Source organism: Clarias gariepinus, chromosome 16 (assembly GCF_024256425.1).
Source record: "Clarias gariepinus isolate MV-2021 ecotype Netherlands chromosome 16, CGAR_prim_01v2, whole genome shotgun sequence".
Classification (NCBI taxonomy): Eukaryota; Metazoa; Chordata; class Actinopteri; order Siluriformes; family Clariidae; genus Clarias; species Clarias gariepinus.
In genome coordinates this window covers 25,754,856-25,772,040 of record NC_071115.1, presented here as the reverse complement: position 1 = coordinate 25,772,040, position 17,185 = coordinate 25,754,856, and the positions used below count along the sequence as shown (strand labels likewise).

Below are 17,185 nucleotides of genomic sequence, written 5' to 3'. Positions count from 1 at the left end.
AAATATTTTTCTTATTTTTGTCGTCTCCAAAGGGGGGACTCTGGGACAGACTTTCTGAACTGGGACTTAAGCTTGCTTTGGACTGCAACTGTCCTTGTCCGTGTGTGGAATTATTTGCTTGGACAGCGATTTCTCTTTTTGCTGGATTTTTTTGTTGGGACTGTTCTTTCTTGTCTTTGAGGGACGTTTCCTATTAGTTACCCTGCCATATATGGACATTTCAGTACCAGCCCAGTTCCACGGTCAGGTAAAATGCTATCTTGTGTCATGACTCTTGCCCAGGTATGTTGATTATTATATAAAAATCTGCAAAGTGAAACTGTTAACTGTTGGGTTAACTTTATATGAATGTGTATATTGGTTCCTTGTTTTGAACTGTTGTGGGAATTACATAGAGACTGGAACTGCCAGTGTATTCAAGTGACATTTATTTTATTTATTCAATTACAGTTTAATGTTTGAGCTGAACAATTCCATTTTATTGCTCAGTGACATTTTTGAATTTTCTTTTACACTTTTAAAATTTCTGTTCCATTTCATATAATAAATTGTAAAGTCTGTTATCTTGGAGTAGGGGCATTCCTCCTGTCTTGTGGGCTGATAGAGGTAGGAAGGTTTGACTTCTTACTCTGTGGGCTACCGTGTAGGTTTGGTCCAGAGGTTCAATCCTCATCAGTCGTGTTTACAAAAGGTAAAGCACACGCAGCAAGGCAGATAAAAACCTGCTTAAGTAAAATAAGTACAGGAATTAAACGTACTAGGGGTCGGAGACCTAGATCTTGTCGTTCACCTAGTCGTCCAAGATATATCACAGGGCATAGTCTTACCCCTACACTGTAGCGAAATTTTACCGCTACATAAGGTCCGGACAACCCAAAACAGACACTGATGCTTTAGGTGTATCCAATATATGTTTTCATATGGATAAACATGTCTTTTCATATGTATAAACAGACCAATTTACATCCTTCACAAATTGGATCTCATTTTAATGCTGTTCTGTTCTGTCCTTTATATTGCTTTGGTACAAAATAATTTAATTAAACCAGTAACAATGTCTGACAAAAATATAATGAAGGAAACTGCAAAATGCATTTATCTCTAAATCTGAACAGAACATAAATTAATTTAAACATTAACAACTTAAAAATTAACAACCCCTTTACTATTTCCCCATCTGTAAAGGGCTTGTTATGTTTTCCTAAAATCCCCTGTATTCTCAGTGAACATTCATAAGCTCGTTGTTGGGCGGTGAGTGAGTGAGAGGGAACCTGTGTAGATCGCTCATACTGCACTTTAAGCTCATTTATTTTCCTCACCCTTACCTCAGACTGCTGGGGGTAAGTTTCTTTAAAGTGTCAATGTTTAGCTTCGTAATGGCGTTAAATGTTTCCACTTTTGACAACCGCAATAGAGTCTGAGCAAATAACACACACAGGCCTCGTAGAGCTTGATGCAGGAAGAATAAATGCATATTTTCCCACCTGTAGGTGCATGTTATTCACAAGTTCTGACGCGTGTCTTTACTTACACAGTGTTACTGACGACATCAGACGTTTCGTTGATTTCTTTGTCTCTTGTTTATTTTCAACATCAAAAACAACGGTTGTTACAGTTTCTTGCATAAATCCACTGTAGTCACGACAAGTCGCTTGCTGTGTTATGTAGCTTCGATAGATTACAGTTACAACAACTTACTTTACTGTATTCCTTTTAGCTTACTGTCTCACGGTCAAAAGCTTGTGTGCTCCACACCTTTCTGTATCCTTCCGTGTCTTAACAACAACTAACAACTAACGTGCGTGATAGACATGAAACTGCATAACTGTGGGATGATGTCACAGAACAACTCATGAAATGATGTCACAATACAAATTATGAGTATGATACTTAATGCTTAATGCTTAACTAATAAACTGAAATAGGATAAACATTACAACAAATCACAAGAATGAAATATGGCCCTTACACCACCCATTCATCAAAACTCTTCACATCAACTTTACCAATTTTTTTAACGTGACTTTTTTTTTTGCGCTAATCTGTCTGTGCGCTGCTCTCGCTTTCTGCTCTCTTCAATGCACACATGACTGAGCATCTGAACGTATCGGTTGGCATAGCAACCAGTGGCGCTGTAGGACCCAAATGGCTCTACTGAGCTGTTCCAACGTGTTCCAGCGCATCATCTATTCGCAGTAACAGATAAGAATCTTTACGCATCACCTCGTTTAACCGCCGGTAGTCCACACAAAACCGCCACGATTCGTCCTTTTTACGCACAAGCACAACGGGTGAAGACCACGGTCCGGACGCTGGCTCTATGACGCCCGAGTCGGCCATCTCACACAGCTTCTGCTCGGCGATAGCTCGTTTAGCTAATGGGAGGCGTCTCGGATGTAGCTGAACAGGCGCCGGTTACCCGTATCGATCATGTGCTGCACCAGATTGGTATGTGTGCACTCGCGCTCATCTACCGCAAAAATATCCGCGAACTTGTGCAAAAGAGACTTCACGGTGTCGGTCTGTGTCTGACTAAGCCCTACACTGCTACGCTGCATTAGCTCGGCCATTATCCTCGCTCGGTCGGCTACCGGATGTTTACATGGCGTGTCCACCGGAAGTTCCGCCCCCCTGGTGCGTGCTTCTAACACGTCCGGCTGCGCTTTGGGCACTAGCAACCTGGCTAACCCGAAGTTACCACGCAGAGTTCCGTCCATGAGATTCAGTACCGCACCCCATCTTTCCAAAATGACTAACCCCAAGATACAATCATCCCCGATGTCTGCCACAAAGAATGGATGGGAAAGAATGATTGCACCTACTTGTATTGGCACTGTGCGACAGGCCCGTATCTTCAAATAACTCCCCGACACGGTGCGAATGCTCAAAGCCGGGCCCGCGAATGCTCAAAGCCGGGTAGCCCTGTCCCCGGCTAGGTTCACCTAACGAGCGGCCCCGAGCCACGGGAGAACGCTTGGGTCTTTCGCCGTGGTGGTCTGCCATGATGGGCTCGGGGCGCTCGGCTTCGCGCAGCGCCTCAAACAGGGAAGCCGGTGCCGCCAACCGAATGTGCTCGCGAAGAAGCGACAGCCGAATTCCCTGCAGGAACGCACGCCGTGCTAGCTCTTCTAACTCCCGCAACTTCGCCCAGTCCTTCCGCTCATACGCCCGGAGGTCTTCCAATGCCCGGAGCGCTTGGCCCTCCAGCGAGAGGGCCACCCGGACGCCTGTTTCCGCTGGGGACCAGCCCGCGAAGTCGGTGGCTAGCTACACCTGGGCGATGAATGCGTGGGGCTCAACAGCACCGTTGTAGGGCGGCAGGTGCAGCTGCAGGTCGCCTCGCCGGCAGACGGCGCACGGAGCTGTAGCTTGCTCCGGGGTGCGCTCTAACTGGTTACTCTCCATCCCACTTCTGACACCAAATGTAGCATTTTTCCCTTTAAGACGGAACTTGGAGAGGCGAGTGAGCTTCCTGGCTGCCCAATGCAAATGGCTGGGAGTACTTTATTCAGCACCAGCACAAAACAGCACATTCAATAGTCGCTAAAACACACATCCACAGTTATTAAAACAGATGTCTAACACACACACACACACACAACCTGGCCGAAGCCACTACCCCAAACACCTTTCTCGAACACGGTGAACACATAACAACCCCTTCCGCAAAGCATGATGGTTGTCAAACCCCACCCACGCCACATTATATACTAGATAAGGGCTACTTCCTCTAGTTCGGTGTGATTCATGCAGTTACAATTTCTGTTGAAATGTCTACTGTATTTTTGGCATTTTCTCCATCTTAGTCATATCGTGATCACTGTGACTGTCTAAAGCTTTTTTATTTTAATTTTTTTGCATTTCCTTTAACCAGAGGACAGATAGCACCTTCATGTGGCTTACTATGGTAGCCTATTTTATGATGTGCTGCTAAGATGACCATCTTGTAACCAGGTTTAAGATGTTTACGTGTTTAGAGAGAGGGCATTAAAAAATAAGTACACAGTGTCCTTAATTGCATTTTGTTAAATTACATATAGCATTAAAAGCGGTAGTGACAAAATAAAATTATTAGAATGTAGATCTTTCACTTCACATTGGCGTTATTTTCATAATACTAAAGAAAGCTGCACAGACATACAGAAATATAGCCTATTTTTATGGCTTACACTTATAGCAAACTTGATGCTTGACTGAGCATAAGTTAGGGTGAGATGTAACTGAGTCACAGTAAGTTGATTTTTTTTGCCTATTCCTGTTAAATATTAATATGACATAGCTGTCACTGAAACAAACTCACATATAAGTTTTTAGAAAAATTTCAATTGTTTTTTTTATGGTACATTTACTAGTACATACAGATGGGGCATTAAAAAAAAAGCATTTTTTTCTGCGGCATGACGCAATTCTTTCCGCTGACGGCCGCGCTATTCTGCGAGTGCGTGCCTTGCAATTTTCATCTAAGTGTTGTACTTCACAGACTTTCCACCAGGTGGCACATAAAAGAACTCTGCCAGAGCACATTATATGTATAATCATTCAAAGTCTGCAATGTATAGTATAATCCATATGCACAACTTAGTGATTGTGTGAAAACAGCTACAATAAAGTCTAAACAAATAGACACAGTACTTATATATTTGTCTATTTGTTCAGAATTTTACACCAAGTTTCTTCTTTGGGTTCTGCCAAAGTTGCGTGCATTTTTGGAAGCGGAGCCACGAAGGTTTTATGTGACGGACTGATGTGAAATAAATCAAATATCTATTTTTAATAATATTGTTTTTGTAACAGTGATTTCAAAAATAAACACTACATTAATGTTGGTGAACAGCGTTTAATCTCATCGCTGGAGGAAACAGTTGTGTAAGGTCAGATGAATGCAGCAAAACTTTACTGAAAAGTGGAGGATCAAATGTAAAGGGGAAAGAGACGATAGTAAATTTTTGAGTTTATGGAGCTAATTGCAACATTTTTAGGGGGGCTGAACATAAATTTAGGGGGGCTAAAGCCTAAAAATGGCCTAACAAAGCCCATGCATTTGCTTATGGGCAACCATTACTTATAGGAATGTGACAAATTCCATTTGCAATAAGTACCTCATTTCCAAAATGAGTTGGCGAAAGGAGAGAAGTTTTGTTAATGCAATATATTTATATATTAAGGCTATATAAGAACTGTGTCTATTTGTTCAGAATTTTACACCAAGTTTCTTCTTTGGGTTCTGCCAAAGTCACGTGCATTTGCCCGCGAAGTCATGGGTAATTCTATCTATTGTATCCATCCATCCATCCATCCATCCATCAATCTATCTTCCGAAAATGCATGCGACTTTGGCCGCACCCGAAGAAGAAACTTGGTGTAAAATTCCAACTTCGCCAGGTGCTTTTCAAGACACTGAAGGACAACGGTGAATAGACATTTTTTATTTGCTTTTTCAAAACTTTTACAGTAAATCCTAAGTCTGTTTTATGTGACGGACTAATGTGAAATGAATCAAATATCTATATTTAATAATAATAATATTGTTGTTGTTGTTGTTGTAAGTGTTTTCAAAAATACACACTACATTAAATGTTGTCAAACTGCGTTTCATCTCATCTCTGGAGGAAACAGTTGTGTGAGGACAGGTGAATGCAGAGAAACTTTACTCAAAATGGAAACCGATTAATGCTATATATATATATATATATATATATATATATATATATATATATACACATACAGTATATCCTTTTTATATATTAAAATATCATACACCTATACATATATATCATACACTTTTTTGTTAGTATATGTGTATATTAGTATATGTACTATAGCAGATTTGAATATCTTTTTAATGCACAAAAACATAATAACACAAGAAAAAACAATAAATGGCAAACACTGACATTACCATTACTAAGCCACAGCTGTATTACTTATTATGATGTAAAAAAATATATATTTAAGACATTTAAAATTTGTTAAGAGCATAAAAGAGCCTCCCGGCATAACGTAACAGTTCTTCTATACATAAGTTGACCACAGAGACAAGACATCAGTTTTTTATTTCTTTTTTTTTTTTCACAACAGAAGCAGAGAAACAGAAATAGACAATTCAGATGTCCCTGATGTAATTTAAGCTGCATATGAAAGTCACAGCTGTGTCTAAAGGTCAACTCCTGCTTTGGGCAGCCAAACACACACATTCACACACATTCATTTACTCACACGCACTCGCACGCACACACGCACGCACGCACACACACACACACAATCTTTTCATGTTTGAGTTGGAATTTGAAATGAGTCATTTTGAAATTAGTTAGTTAAAACACATAAAAAAGAGGCCCAGCATTTACATGAAGCCGACTACCTTTTTGTTGTGACTCTCAGACACAGTAAAAAAAATTATAATGTTGAAAACATTTTAAAGAAGGCTGTATGTTGATAAATGATGATCCGACTGAGATGCCTCAGAGCCCACTTCAGTTTTTCCCACACACATTCAGCAAGTGAACGCCTGATCCTTGTAAATTGACAGAAAACTCTTTTCCACCTTGTGAAAGAGACCCACCTATTTTTGTAAACTGTGTAAACACAATCATTCTCCAGCTTCACTTGCAGATTACAGGGACTTGGCTGAGAGGCATACTGAGAAAACTTTCTACCTTGATGAAATCCAAGCTCTGGTGAAACACTGTTGGTGTAGCAAGGAATTATATAAAGAAATGAAGTCTCATTATGTATTCTGTTATTCTGCAAAGAAAAAGTCCTGCTCTTACTTGAACACTCCATGTAATTTAAAGTACCTGATTAGAAATAGCCATATCATGTCACTCACTCACTCATTCTCAGTAGCGCTTACCTGTACAGGGTCACATGGGACTGGAGCTGAACCAAGGACACTCAGAAGGAAACACTTCACTGTGGAAATCTTAATTCTGATTTACTCGGCTATTGCAGCATCTCTGGCTGTAAGGATTATATTTATTACTGCTTGTTTTAATGTTCTCGTTTATATTTCATTCACTGGAATTGAATAGTTTGCTGGACACGCCACACTGTCTAAGTCTAACAATTGTCTTGGATTATCTCATGAGGAGTGTGTATCCAAATTTTTTTCTCGCTTTTTGCTGACTTCTGCGAGCTCACTTGGTAGGCAGCCTCCCTTTTAGCAGGTATGTGAAGAGGCGGGGTCACTAAATCTGGCACAGCTGGTAAAAGATAATCACCTAAGGACCTCAGGCTTGCTTCAATCTTTAAGAGCGAGGTGTGGAGCTTAGCTTGGGGTTTTGGAATTCAGGAGTAAGCACACCAGAAGTCTTCAGAAAGTGGCATGTGAGAGCGCCCCAGGGACTTTAAAGGCATGTGGACTCTACACAACTGCTTGATTGGCTGCCGAGGGACAGTCACTGAAGGACCACGAGAGATATTTAAAGCAGTTATAATGTTTGATAGACTGTTTAAAAGATGTTTAATTTTACAAAACATATTAGAAGTATCTAATCAGCTGAAATTGTTGCTGTGTTGCTGCATAAGAGGAACTTCTGGTTGTCCTGTTATAACAAAATAATCAACAGTAACTTTGCTTTGTGCAGCTTTTTTTTTCAAACATCATAACCCACTTTTTTCATACTTATGTCATTATTAAAACAAACATAAGGTTATTAAGACGACATATAACTTCCTACTGACTATGCTGGACATGTGTGTACACAAAATCATCTTGTACTTTGGCCACCTTGTGCTTGCTCCTGGCTGGAGTGTAAAACACAAGCTGGACGTACTGCACCTCGTCCTCTTTCTTCTTTTGCTTCTTCTTGGATGCTCGAGTGACCACCTCAGCATATTCCACACCTTCGTCCTGATCATGTGCTGGACCATAAGAGAACACTTTGTTAAACTTTTTTAAATTCTTGTTATGATTAAAGTTTCTTTGCCTTCTTGTTTTATTCAATTAGATTTTTAAATACAATTTATTTATAGTGCCTGCAGCACATGAGTGTCTGGTTTTGCCTGGAAGAGACCGGTGTGGATTCAGGTTTATATTTTAACTATGCAGAAGCCATACCTGATAATATACAGTAGTGAAAGTCAGGATAAACTAATCAAAGAGGTGAAATTCTTCCTGATGTTGTTGGATTAAAATAGCCAATGTGGTAAGCAGAAAATCACATTAGAACGCAGAATGTGTCAAACAGAGTGTACAACAGTTTGTATCATAAAACCAAATAAGAAGGTTACAATGCTACAAATACATACTAGGCTTTAATATAAGAAATTAAGATTGCTATAAGTTCAATGCTTGCTTTTCAATGTATTACTGTCATTATTATAATTTTTTCATGCTAATACTGTATCCAACATTGCTATTATATATATATATATATATATATATATATATATATATATATATATATATATATATATTCTGATGAGACGAGAAGTTCATTTAGAGTTATCAGTCTGAAAAATTACCAATTAACAGCACCTTAGATTAGAGGCGTTATGAAGTCTTTACAGAGCAGAAGTAGCAGTCACACCTCACCATTAACTGTTCAAAAGAGATGATGCATCAAAATGCATTTTTTGGACGCCTTCAGCATTTCTTTACAATGTAGAAAGAAATAAAACCATCATGAAGTTAGAAAGTTTTCTAAAACTTTTGAACGGTAGTGTGTGTGTGTGTGTGTGTGTGTGTATATATATATATATATATATATATATATATATATAATGTTTATTAAGAAGGTGAAAAAATCACTTATTGCTGCACCTGCCGTCCTACAACGGCGCTGTCGAGCCCCACGTGTTCATCGCCCAGGTGGAGCTAGCCGCCGACTTCGCGGGCTAGTCCCCGGCGTAAACAGCCATCCGGGTGGGCCTCTTGCCGGAGGGCGAAGCACTCCGAGCATTGGAAGACCTCCGGGCGGATGAGCCGAAGGACTGGGCGAAGTTGCGGGAGTCGCTCCACTTGACTGTAAGGGTTACCCCGCTGGTGATCGTAAGGAGGCCGCGTGCGAAAAGCTAGCGACCTGCGAGCGGAGCGCCTCCGAGCCACTGGGGGCGCTTTCGGGCCTGTCCAGCAGGAAGAGCTAGCTCGCCGTGCGTTCCTGCGGGGAATCCGGCCGTCGCGGCTTCGCGAGCACATCCGGTTAGCGGCACCGGCTTCCCTGTCTGAGGCAGTGCGCGAAGCAGAGCGCGCCGAGCTGCAACGTTCTCAGGCCTGAGCTGCAACGTTCTCAGGCCTGAGGACAACGTAGCTCAGCAGCCGTTAAAACTAGCTGCGGGGGGCGCCGAGGGAAGCCGCCTCCCACAGCCGTCTTTGTTTGCCCAACTGCCGGGTTCAACTTCCGGTCAGGACGTGTAAGAAATCGCGCGGGGGTCTACGTGAACTGTGGCCTGGACAACGTTTCGCTACTGGCGCTCATGGACCGCTGCTGCGCTGGGGAGTATTAGAACAAGGCGAGCGCGGTTGTATGCTGCCGGACCCGGCCTTGAACATTCGCATTGTGTCGGGGAGTTATTTGAAGATACGTGCTTGTCGCACAGTGCTAATACAAGTAGGTGCAATCATTCTTGCCCATCCATTCTTTGTGCAGACATCGAGGATGATTGTATCTTGGGGTTAGACATTTTGGAAAGGTGGGGTGCGGTATTGAATCTTGCGGACGGAACTCTGTGTGGTAAATTCGGGTTAGCCAGGTTGCTGATGCCCAAAGCGCAGCCGGACGTGTTAGTAGCACGCACCATGGGGGCGGAACTTCCGGTGGACGCGCCATGTAAACATCCGGTAGCTGACCGAGCAAGGATAATGGCCGAGCTGATGCAGCATAGCAGTGTGGGGCTTAGTCAGACACAGACCGACACAGTGAAGTCCCATTTGCACGTGTTCTTGGATATTTTCGGGTTAGATGAGCGCCAACTTGGTGCAGCACACGATCGGGACGGGTAACGCAGCGCCTGTTCGGCTACATCCGAGATGCCTCCCATTAGCTAAACGAGCTATCGCGAGCAGAAGCTGCGTGAGATGGCTGACTCGGGCGTCATAGAGCCAGCGTCCGGACCGTGGTCTTCACCGGTTGTGCTTGTGCGTAAAAAGGACGAATCGTGGCGGTTTTGTGTGGACTACCGGTGGTTAAATGAGGTGACGCGCAAAAAGATTCTTATCGGTTACCGCGAATAGATGATGCGCTGGAACATGTTGTGGCCTCGGCGTGGTTTAGCTCGTTGGATTTGCGTAGCGGGTATTGGCAAGTAGAGCTCGCCCCGGAAGCACGACCAAAAACCACGTTCTCGATCGGGCAAGAGCTATGGCAATTTCGGCGCATGCCGTTCGGCCTCTGTAACGCTCCAGCGACGTTCGAACGGTTGATGGAGAAAGTGTTGGCAGATATTCCTCGCAACCGTTGTGTCGTTTACCTGAACGATTTATTGGTGCACGGCAAGGAGTTTGAGGTCGCGCTAGCTAACCTATGGGAGGTATTTCTAGCCATCCGGCGGGCGAATTTGCGACTCAATCCAAAAAAGTGCCAGCTGTTGCGGCAACAGACCGTGTTTCTGGGACACGTGATTAGCGCTCAACGGATTGCTGCGGTACAGAATTGGCCTGAACCGTTAAATGTGTCACAGCAACGCACCTTCCTCGAGTTAGCCTTGTACTATCGCCGGTTCGTGGATGTTTTTTCCATGATCGCCAGTCCGCTGCACGGGCTCACAAAAAAGAATCAGCTGTTTCACTGAGACAGGGTGCACGCGCGTGCTTTCACTTGGTTACGGGAAGCTCTGGTCACGTCGCCGGTTCTCGAATATCCTGATGCTCATCCTTGACACGGATGCAAGCGATGTAGGGCTAGGGGCTGTCCTGTCTCAGGTTTCCGAGGGTAAAGAGCGTGCTATCGCCTACTTCAGCCGCGCGTTGTCTAGACCGGAGAAAAATTACTGCATCACGCGGCGCGAGCTGCTAGCGGTCGTCGCGGCCCTTAAACATTTTAGGCCGTATTTATATGGTCAATCCTTCTTGCTGCGGACCGATCACGCTTCGCTGATGTGGCTCCTTAGTTTTAAAGAGCCCGAGGGGCAGTTAGCGTGCTTGGCTTATAATTTTACCGTTCAGCACTGAGCGGGAAATCTGCATGCTAACGCTGATGCTTTATCCCGCCGGCCGTGTAGCAAAGAGCGTTGTCGGTACTGCGAGCGGGTTGAAGAGTGCGTGAGTGTTTGCGACATCAAACACTCTCCGAACCCCGTGAATCCAAACATTCTCCCTGCGCAGTCCTCCGGAGCCCCCGTGGGTAATCAGCCGTCTGAGCCGGCGTGCAGCCGAGTTACTGCGTCGTCTAAGCAAATGCCTGTAGTCGTTTCGCCTGTGCCACAGCTGGAGTGTGATCAGCTAATCGCCGAGCAGAAGAAGGATCCGGCGCTGCAGCAGGTACTAGGTTGGGTTAAAGTGGGCCGGAGACTGTATTATTCCGCGGTCGCTCACCTGGGCATAGAGGTAAAAGCTCTCCACTCGCAGTTTAACCGACTAGCGTTGCGGGAGGGCTTAACTCTACCGCCACTGGGAATGGCCGTGCGGTGCTGGCGAATATTTTCAGCTGCTGGTGCCGCGGACCCTGCGGGCACGTGTGTTAGGGATGGTACATGGGCACGTGGGCGCAGGACACTTCGGGGTAACGAAAACTCTGCAGCGGTTGCGTGCTCGCTTCTACTGGCCGGGCTGTCATACAGATAGTGAACTCTTTGTGCACAGATGCGACGTCTGGACGGCAAAGAAGAGCCCTACCCAGCGCTCGCGAGCACCCCTGCAAGCACCTATGGAGCATATGGGCGTGGACATTCTCGGGCCGTTTCCCATTTCCGATCGCGGGAATCGGAGTGGTCGTGCTCCACCGGGACCGTCTCGCTCCCTATAGGCCCAACGCCAGTGAAACATCGAACTCTGTGGAGGCCGGTCCGCCTCAGAAAGAGGGCTGCGCCCCTCCTTCCCCTGCAAAAAGTCTCCGGCGTTCACAACTCCAGCGCAAACCATCGTCACGCCTCCTAGACTGAGTTCGCCATGGTGACCGGGGACGGTCACAGCTCGGGTGGGGGCAGTGTGGCGTGGGCGGGGTTTCGAGTGGCAACCATCATGTTTTGCGGGAGGGGTTGTTATGTGTTCACCCTGTTGGGGAAAGGTGATTGTGGTAGTGGCTTCGGCCAGGTTGTGTGTGTGTGTGTTAGATGTCTGTTTTAATTACTGTGGATGTGTGTTTAGCGACTATTGAAGGTGCTGTTTATGGTTTTTGTGCTGGTGCTGAATTAAGTACTCCCAGCCATTTGCATTGGGCAGCAAGGAAGCTCACTCGTCTCTCCAAGTTCCTACTTAGCGGTGAAAAACGCTACTATATATATATATATATATATATATATATATATATATATTAAGCTGTAGAAAAGCAGCTCTGTGACAAAGGGAGCAGCACAATACATAACACAATGAAGTCAAGTCAAGAAATGTCATTAATGTTCACATGAAACATCATAATGGGAAAAAAGTGTGATCTCATAAATGTGACTTTGACTGTGTTATGTTTGTTGCTAATATTAATATTTCAGAAATTATTGTTTTTCAGTGATTTGTTTCCAGCATGTACAGTAGAGGAGTCTTTGGAGTTTATACAAATTTGTAATGAGAACATGAACTGAAGCTCATGAACAGTATCTGGATGACATTATGCACTGCACTGTTGCCACTAGGATAACTCCATGAATGTGAAGATACTGTACATACACATTCTTATTAATGCGGTCAGTGAGTGTACACTGTAAAAATCTCCTCCCATATAGTAAATTAAGCCTTTAATAATATTTACAAATAAATAAACATGCAACCTGGCTACCTTCCTTGTTCTTTTGGCCTTGTCTCTTCTTGTACATGCAGAATGCCAAGATGGATATCATGATGAGAAGCACAAAAACAGAGCTCAGGCTAATCAGAATGAGATCTGCAAGAAAATGGAAATAAAAGAACATCAGTAAGGGTAAGGAAAAGTTAGCTTTAAGGAAGAGAAGTAAGTTTAAATGATGATGTCAATGATAAGGAAAACTAATACAATTTTAGATTAAATGTTTAAAGAGGATACAAAGCATTAATTTTATTATGCATACGGTTCTTCTTTGATTTATCAATATATCACTATGCATATCCATGTCCTACTCTATTTACTTACATAATAATAATGAGATATTACTGGGGCTCTGGTTGCTCGTGGTATGATTGTGAGTCAAGATGTGGCTTACTGTGGATTTCGTACCAGGGTTTGAAGTGGTTGTTCCGCTCACCGTTGTGGACTCTGCAAGTGCATGTCAATGAAGTATTACTAGTACATACTTTAATAACAAGTGCTGAATAAAAAAATATATACTAGAAACCTCTACAAGAGTGTAATATAAAATGTGTATTATATTACAGTATATTATATTATATTATATTATATTATATTATATTATAATAAAGTATTATTATAAAGTAAAGAATTTTTCTTTGGGCCAGCATATATCTCTATGCATTTTGATGTGTCCATTTATTATTTTTATTATTATTATTATTAGTAGTAGTAGTAGTATTAAATATATTAAGTATCTAAATATAGTATGCATTATAATTATTATATTATAACAATAATCATATATTATATTGTTTCCTACTGAGAAATTTCTGTTGAGCAATTTGGAGGTCATATCTGTAATTAGGATATTGAATAATAGAAGAATTTTTTGTAAAATATTGTCTCTGTAAATAGTGTCAAGGCTCGGTAGACTCATTAGCTCATTTGAAGCTAGAAACGCTAACTCATTTGGTCACATATCAAATTATTTGAACTGGTGTGAATAACATTTTTAAAAAAAAGTGAGGATCAAATGCTATGTGCAGTTTAAATGGGCCTCACTAGCATAAGTCAACTGTTTACCCAGATTTGCAAGAGAAATATAAAATGTTTACTATGTTATAAGTGAAAAGTAAAATATTTAAAGTGTGTGGTCTAAAATACTCAGCTGTGATGTGTAATGATGCATCTCGATGAAAATTACAGCATTATATAAATAGCTTTATTAATCTTCCACCACAACAATGTGTCAATGATTACAATATTTAGTTTAATAAAGATACTCATATGATTTATTCTGTTTTGTCACTTATACAGTAGCAGTTCTTAAAAAAAATCAACCACTAACAAACCTTGTTTACTTTACTTTAAATTAATGTAACAGCTAAATAAATACATAAAAAAATACAAATAAATAAATATCACCGCTTTCATATTATTGAGAAACTAGAAAGTGTGTAAAAACCCTGCAGACTTTTTAACATAAGATAACATAACGTGTGCATACGCACGTGTAAAAAATGCACTATTATGTAAAATGGATTAGTTTAATTAAGATTGTTAGTAGGTTTGTTTGGATCAATTCCCCTGTGAATGCTAATTGTTCCACAGAAAGTGTGAGTAATAAAACTAAACACTGTTGTTTCATTGTTGCTGTTACTGATGTTTAAATCATTATTTATAAAAGAGACTCACCAGGACATGAGTAGACTTCAGTGGTAATGTGATCACGGCTGACATGATTTTCTACAGAGCAGGTGACATTTCTGTGATGGACGTTATCCAGTATAAGAGTGCTGATCCTGTTCTCCAGTTGAGAGAGTGTGTTTAAATCAGAAGTCCAGTTGAAGCGGAGGTTGTCTCCATCAGCAGAACAGGACACGTTCATGACTCCATTTGACAGGCAGCTGTAAGACACTTTCACTGAGAACACCTGAGCTGTGGATTACACAGAGAAAATATTTGTTATTAAAGATCCCTGCTTCATATTTACATTTACATTTAGGCATTTGGCAGTCCAAGTACTGGAGAAACAGATGCGTCTTGAGTCGTCGTTTAAAGATAGTCAAAGTCTCTGCTGTACGGACATCTAGAGGAAGTTCATTCCACCACCTAGGTGCCAGAACAAAAAAGAACCTGGATGAATGCCGCCCTCGATCCCTGAAAGATGGTGGGATGAGGCGAGCAGTGCTGGAGGATCGGAGGGAACGTGGTGCAGTGCGTGGTGTAATTAGCGCAGAGAGGTTAAGTGGGTGCTGGGCCATTTTTAGCTTTGTAGGCAAGCATCATGGAAATGTTCATGGAAATAATTACTGTAGATTTTTAACAACTTCAAAGGAAAAATTTGTTTAATCTCTGTAAGGAATAAACACTTGGGGCATGCTTTAATAGGGAAAAAACAATATTGGGGATGAAGTGCAATAGACTTACAGTTACTACCACAAATTTAATGTGTTTGCTATCAGCGGTGCTTATGGATGTTGATATTCACCAAATAGTATTTACTTTGCAACCATTTGTAGTTACTTATTTGCAACATCTGTTTGATTCCTGTCATCCCTCCCAAAACTTTATTTTCTGTCTTTTGAAATTAATAAGATAAAAAATGTTTTTTTCAAAAGAAAAAGACACCCTACGTGTTACAGAACTGACTAATTAGAATCTAGAATGAAACAAAAATGTTACAAAAAATTGTATTCTGTAAATTAATTTATGACTGTATATGAAAGAAAAGGTATAATATTACTAAAGGCATTATACAACAGCAAGGTTGAATGTTTTCCCTAAATTTGTTTTCAGCATGTGTGTTATTGTTGTATAGCAGCGCAAGGAATTCCAGTTCTAACACAAATAACATTTATAATACTAATAATGTAGTGTACTTGCCCTAATACTCAGCTACTTTTTCTTGGGTTGGATTGTGTGTATGTGTGTGTGAGAGAGAGAGCATTTGTGTAAACGTTTATCACAGTTATAATGCAGATGAGGACAGGAACACCCTGTTTATGCAAGTAAAACTCAAAACCTTTTTGATTATAGAAGGTGTGATTTATATTGGATACATGTATAAAATGTTGTTGTGTGTTGTGTGATGTGATTAGAGGTTGTGTGGTCCTACCTTCAATGTTCAGCTGGAGAGGATAAGCGCATTTACTAGTCCCGTTTGCATCAAAGGTGGATAAATTGTATGTTCCAGAGTCTCTCCTCTCTGCACTGGTTAGTATCAGAGTTTTATTATCATTAACAAACTGCCATCCTGGGATATTTGGTGTTGGTGGGTTACTTTGGGTTTTTCTATATTTTATAATGATACGGTCGGTAAATGTCTTGTCTGTGTGCTTTAGCTCTAACCGATCCTCCAGGGGCATTTGCAGGTGCAGTTGTTGTCCCAGAGCTACATAACACTGATTACTCTCAGTAAATCTACAGACAACAGGATCCTGAAACAGCAAACCTGCAGAGGGAGAAATAATTAGGAACATCCTGTTAATATTATTGCACATTGATACACTCCTCTGATCCACTTCAACTTCACAACATTACTACAGAAGATCCGTATGTTGAAACAATTCATGAATACAGAAATAATGATAATCCTTGTACATGTATAATAAGTCTTCTTCTTAAAAAAAAGACCAACCCTGATTAAAAGTGACCTTAATGAATTTAATGAAACCTTAGGGGCAAAGTTACTCAAATGTAAAGGTAAGTCTAAAGCTATTAATAATAATAATAATAATAATAATAATAATAAACATTGAATCATTTAAAAAAAGAGTAAGTTAATAATCAATATAAGATCAATATTATATTTATATTAAAATTTATATATTTACTTTAAATAATTCATTGTATAGAATAGTATAATTTATTTTATTTACATTCATCATTGTTTGCAAGATTAATACTTTTTTGTGTTGAGACTATCACCTTTTTATTTTTAATCTTTTTTTTTTTTTTTTTTTACACAAAATAAATGTTAACTGCATAAATAAATCATGTTTGTGGAGGAAACCCACCTGAAGCAGCTCCTGTGATTATCAGCAGGATCCCAAAGACAACCTGCATTTTTTAAGTCCACAGAAACGCAGTAAAAACATCTAGAAGTCCAAAAACCAACTATGTGAAATGAATAGAGTTCTCTCTGAAGCTTCTCACTAGCTGGAGACCACACACGGGTTTAGCTCTGGGGAAACACTACTGACAGGGTAAAACTATGGCTAAGGTTTTACATGACAAATATACTCATAAGGAGGAAGTAAGAGCACATTTCTACAGTGGGCCACTTCCTGTTTTCTTTCCTAAATAAATGAACAGAATGTTGCAAT

General features: G+C 41.2%; 1 protein-coding gene across 1 annotated transcript; it reads right to left on the bottom strand.

The window, feature by feature from the left end:
• Nucleotides 1–2,375: 2,375 nt before the first annotated feature.
• LOC128544243 (uncharacterized) lies at nt 2,376–16,965 on the bottom strand. The gene is made up of 6 exons (XM_053514303.1): nt 16,877–16,965; nt 15,976–16,311; nt 14,553–14,795; nt 7,721–7,863; nt 3,114–3,267; nt 2,376–2,470 (listed from the first exon to the last, which is right to left on the bottom strand). Exons 1-6 carry the CDS (start codon nt 16,923–16,925, stop codon nt 2,376–2,378), a joined length of 1,020 nt encoding a protein of 339 aa, XP_053370278.1. The 5' UTR covers nt 16,926–16,965.
• Between the last annotated feature and the right edge of the window lie 220 nt (nt 16,966–17,185).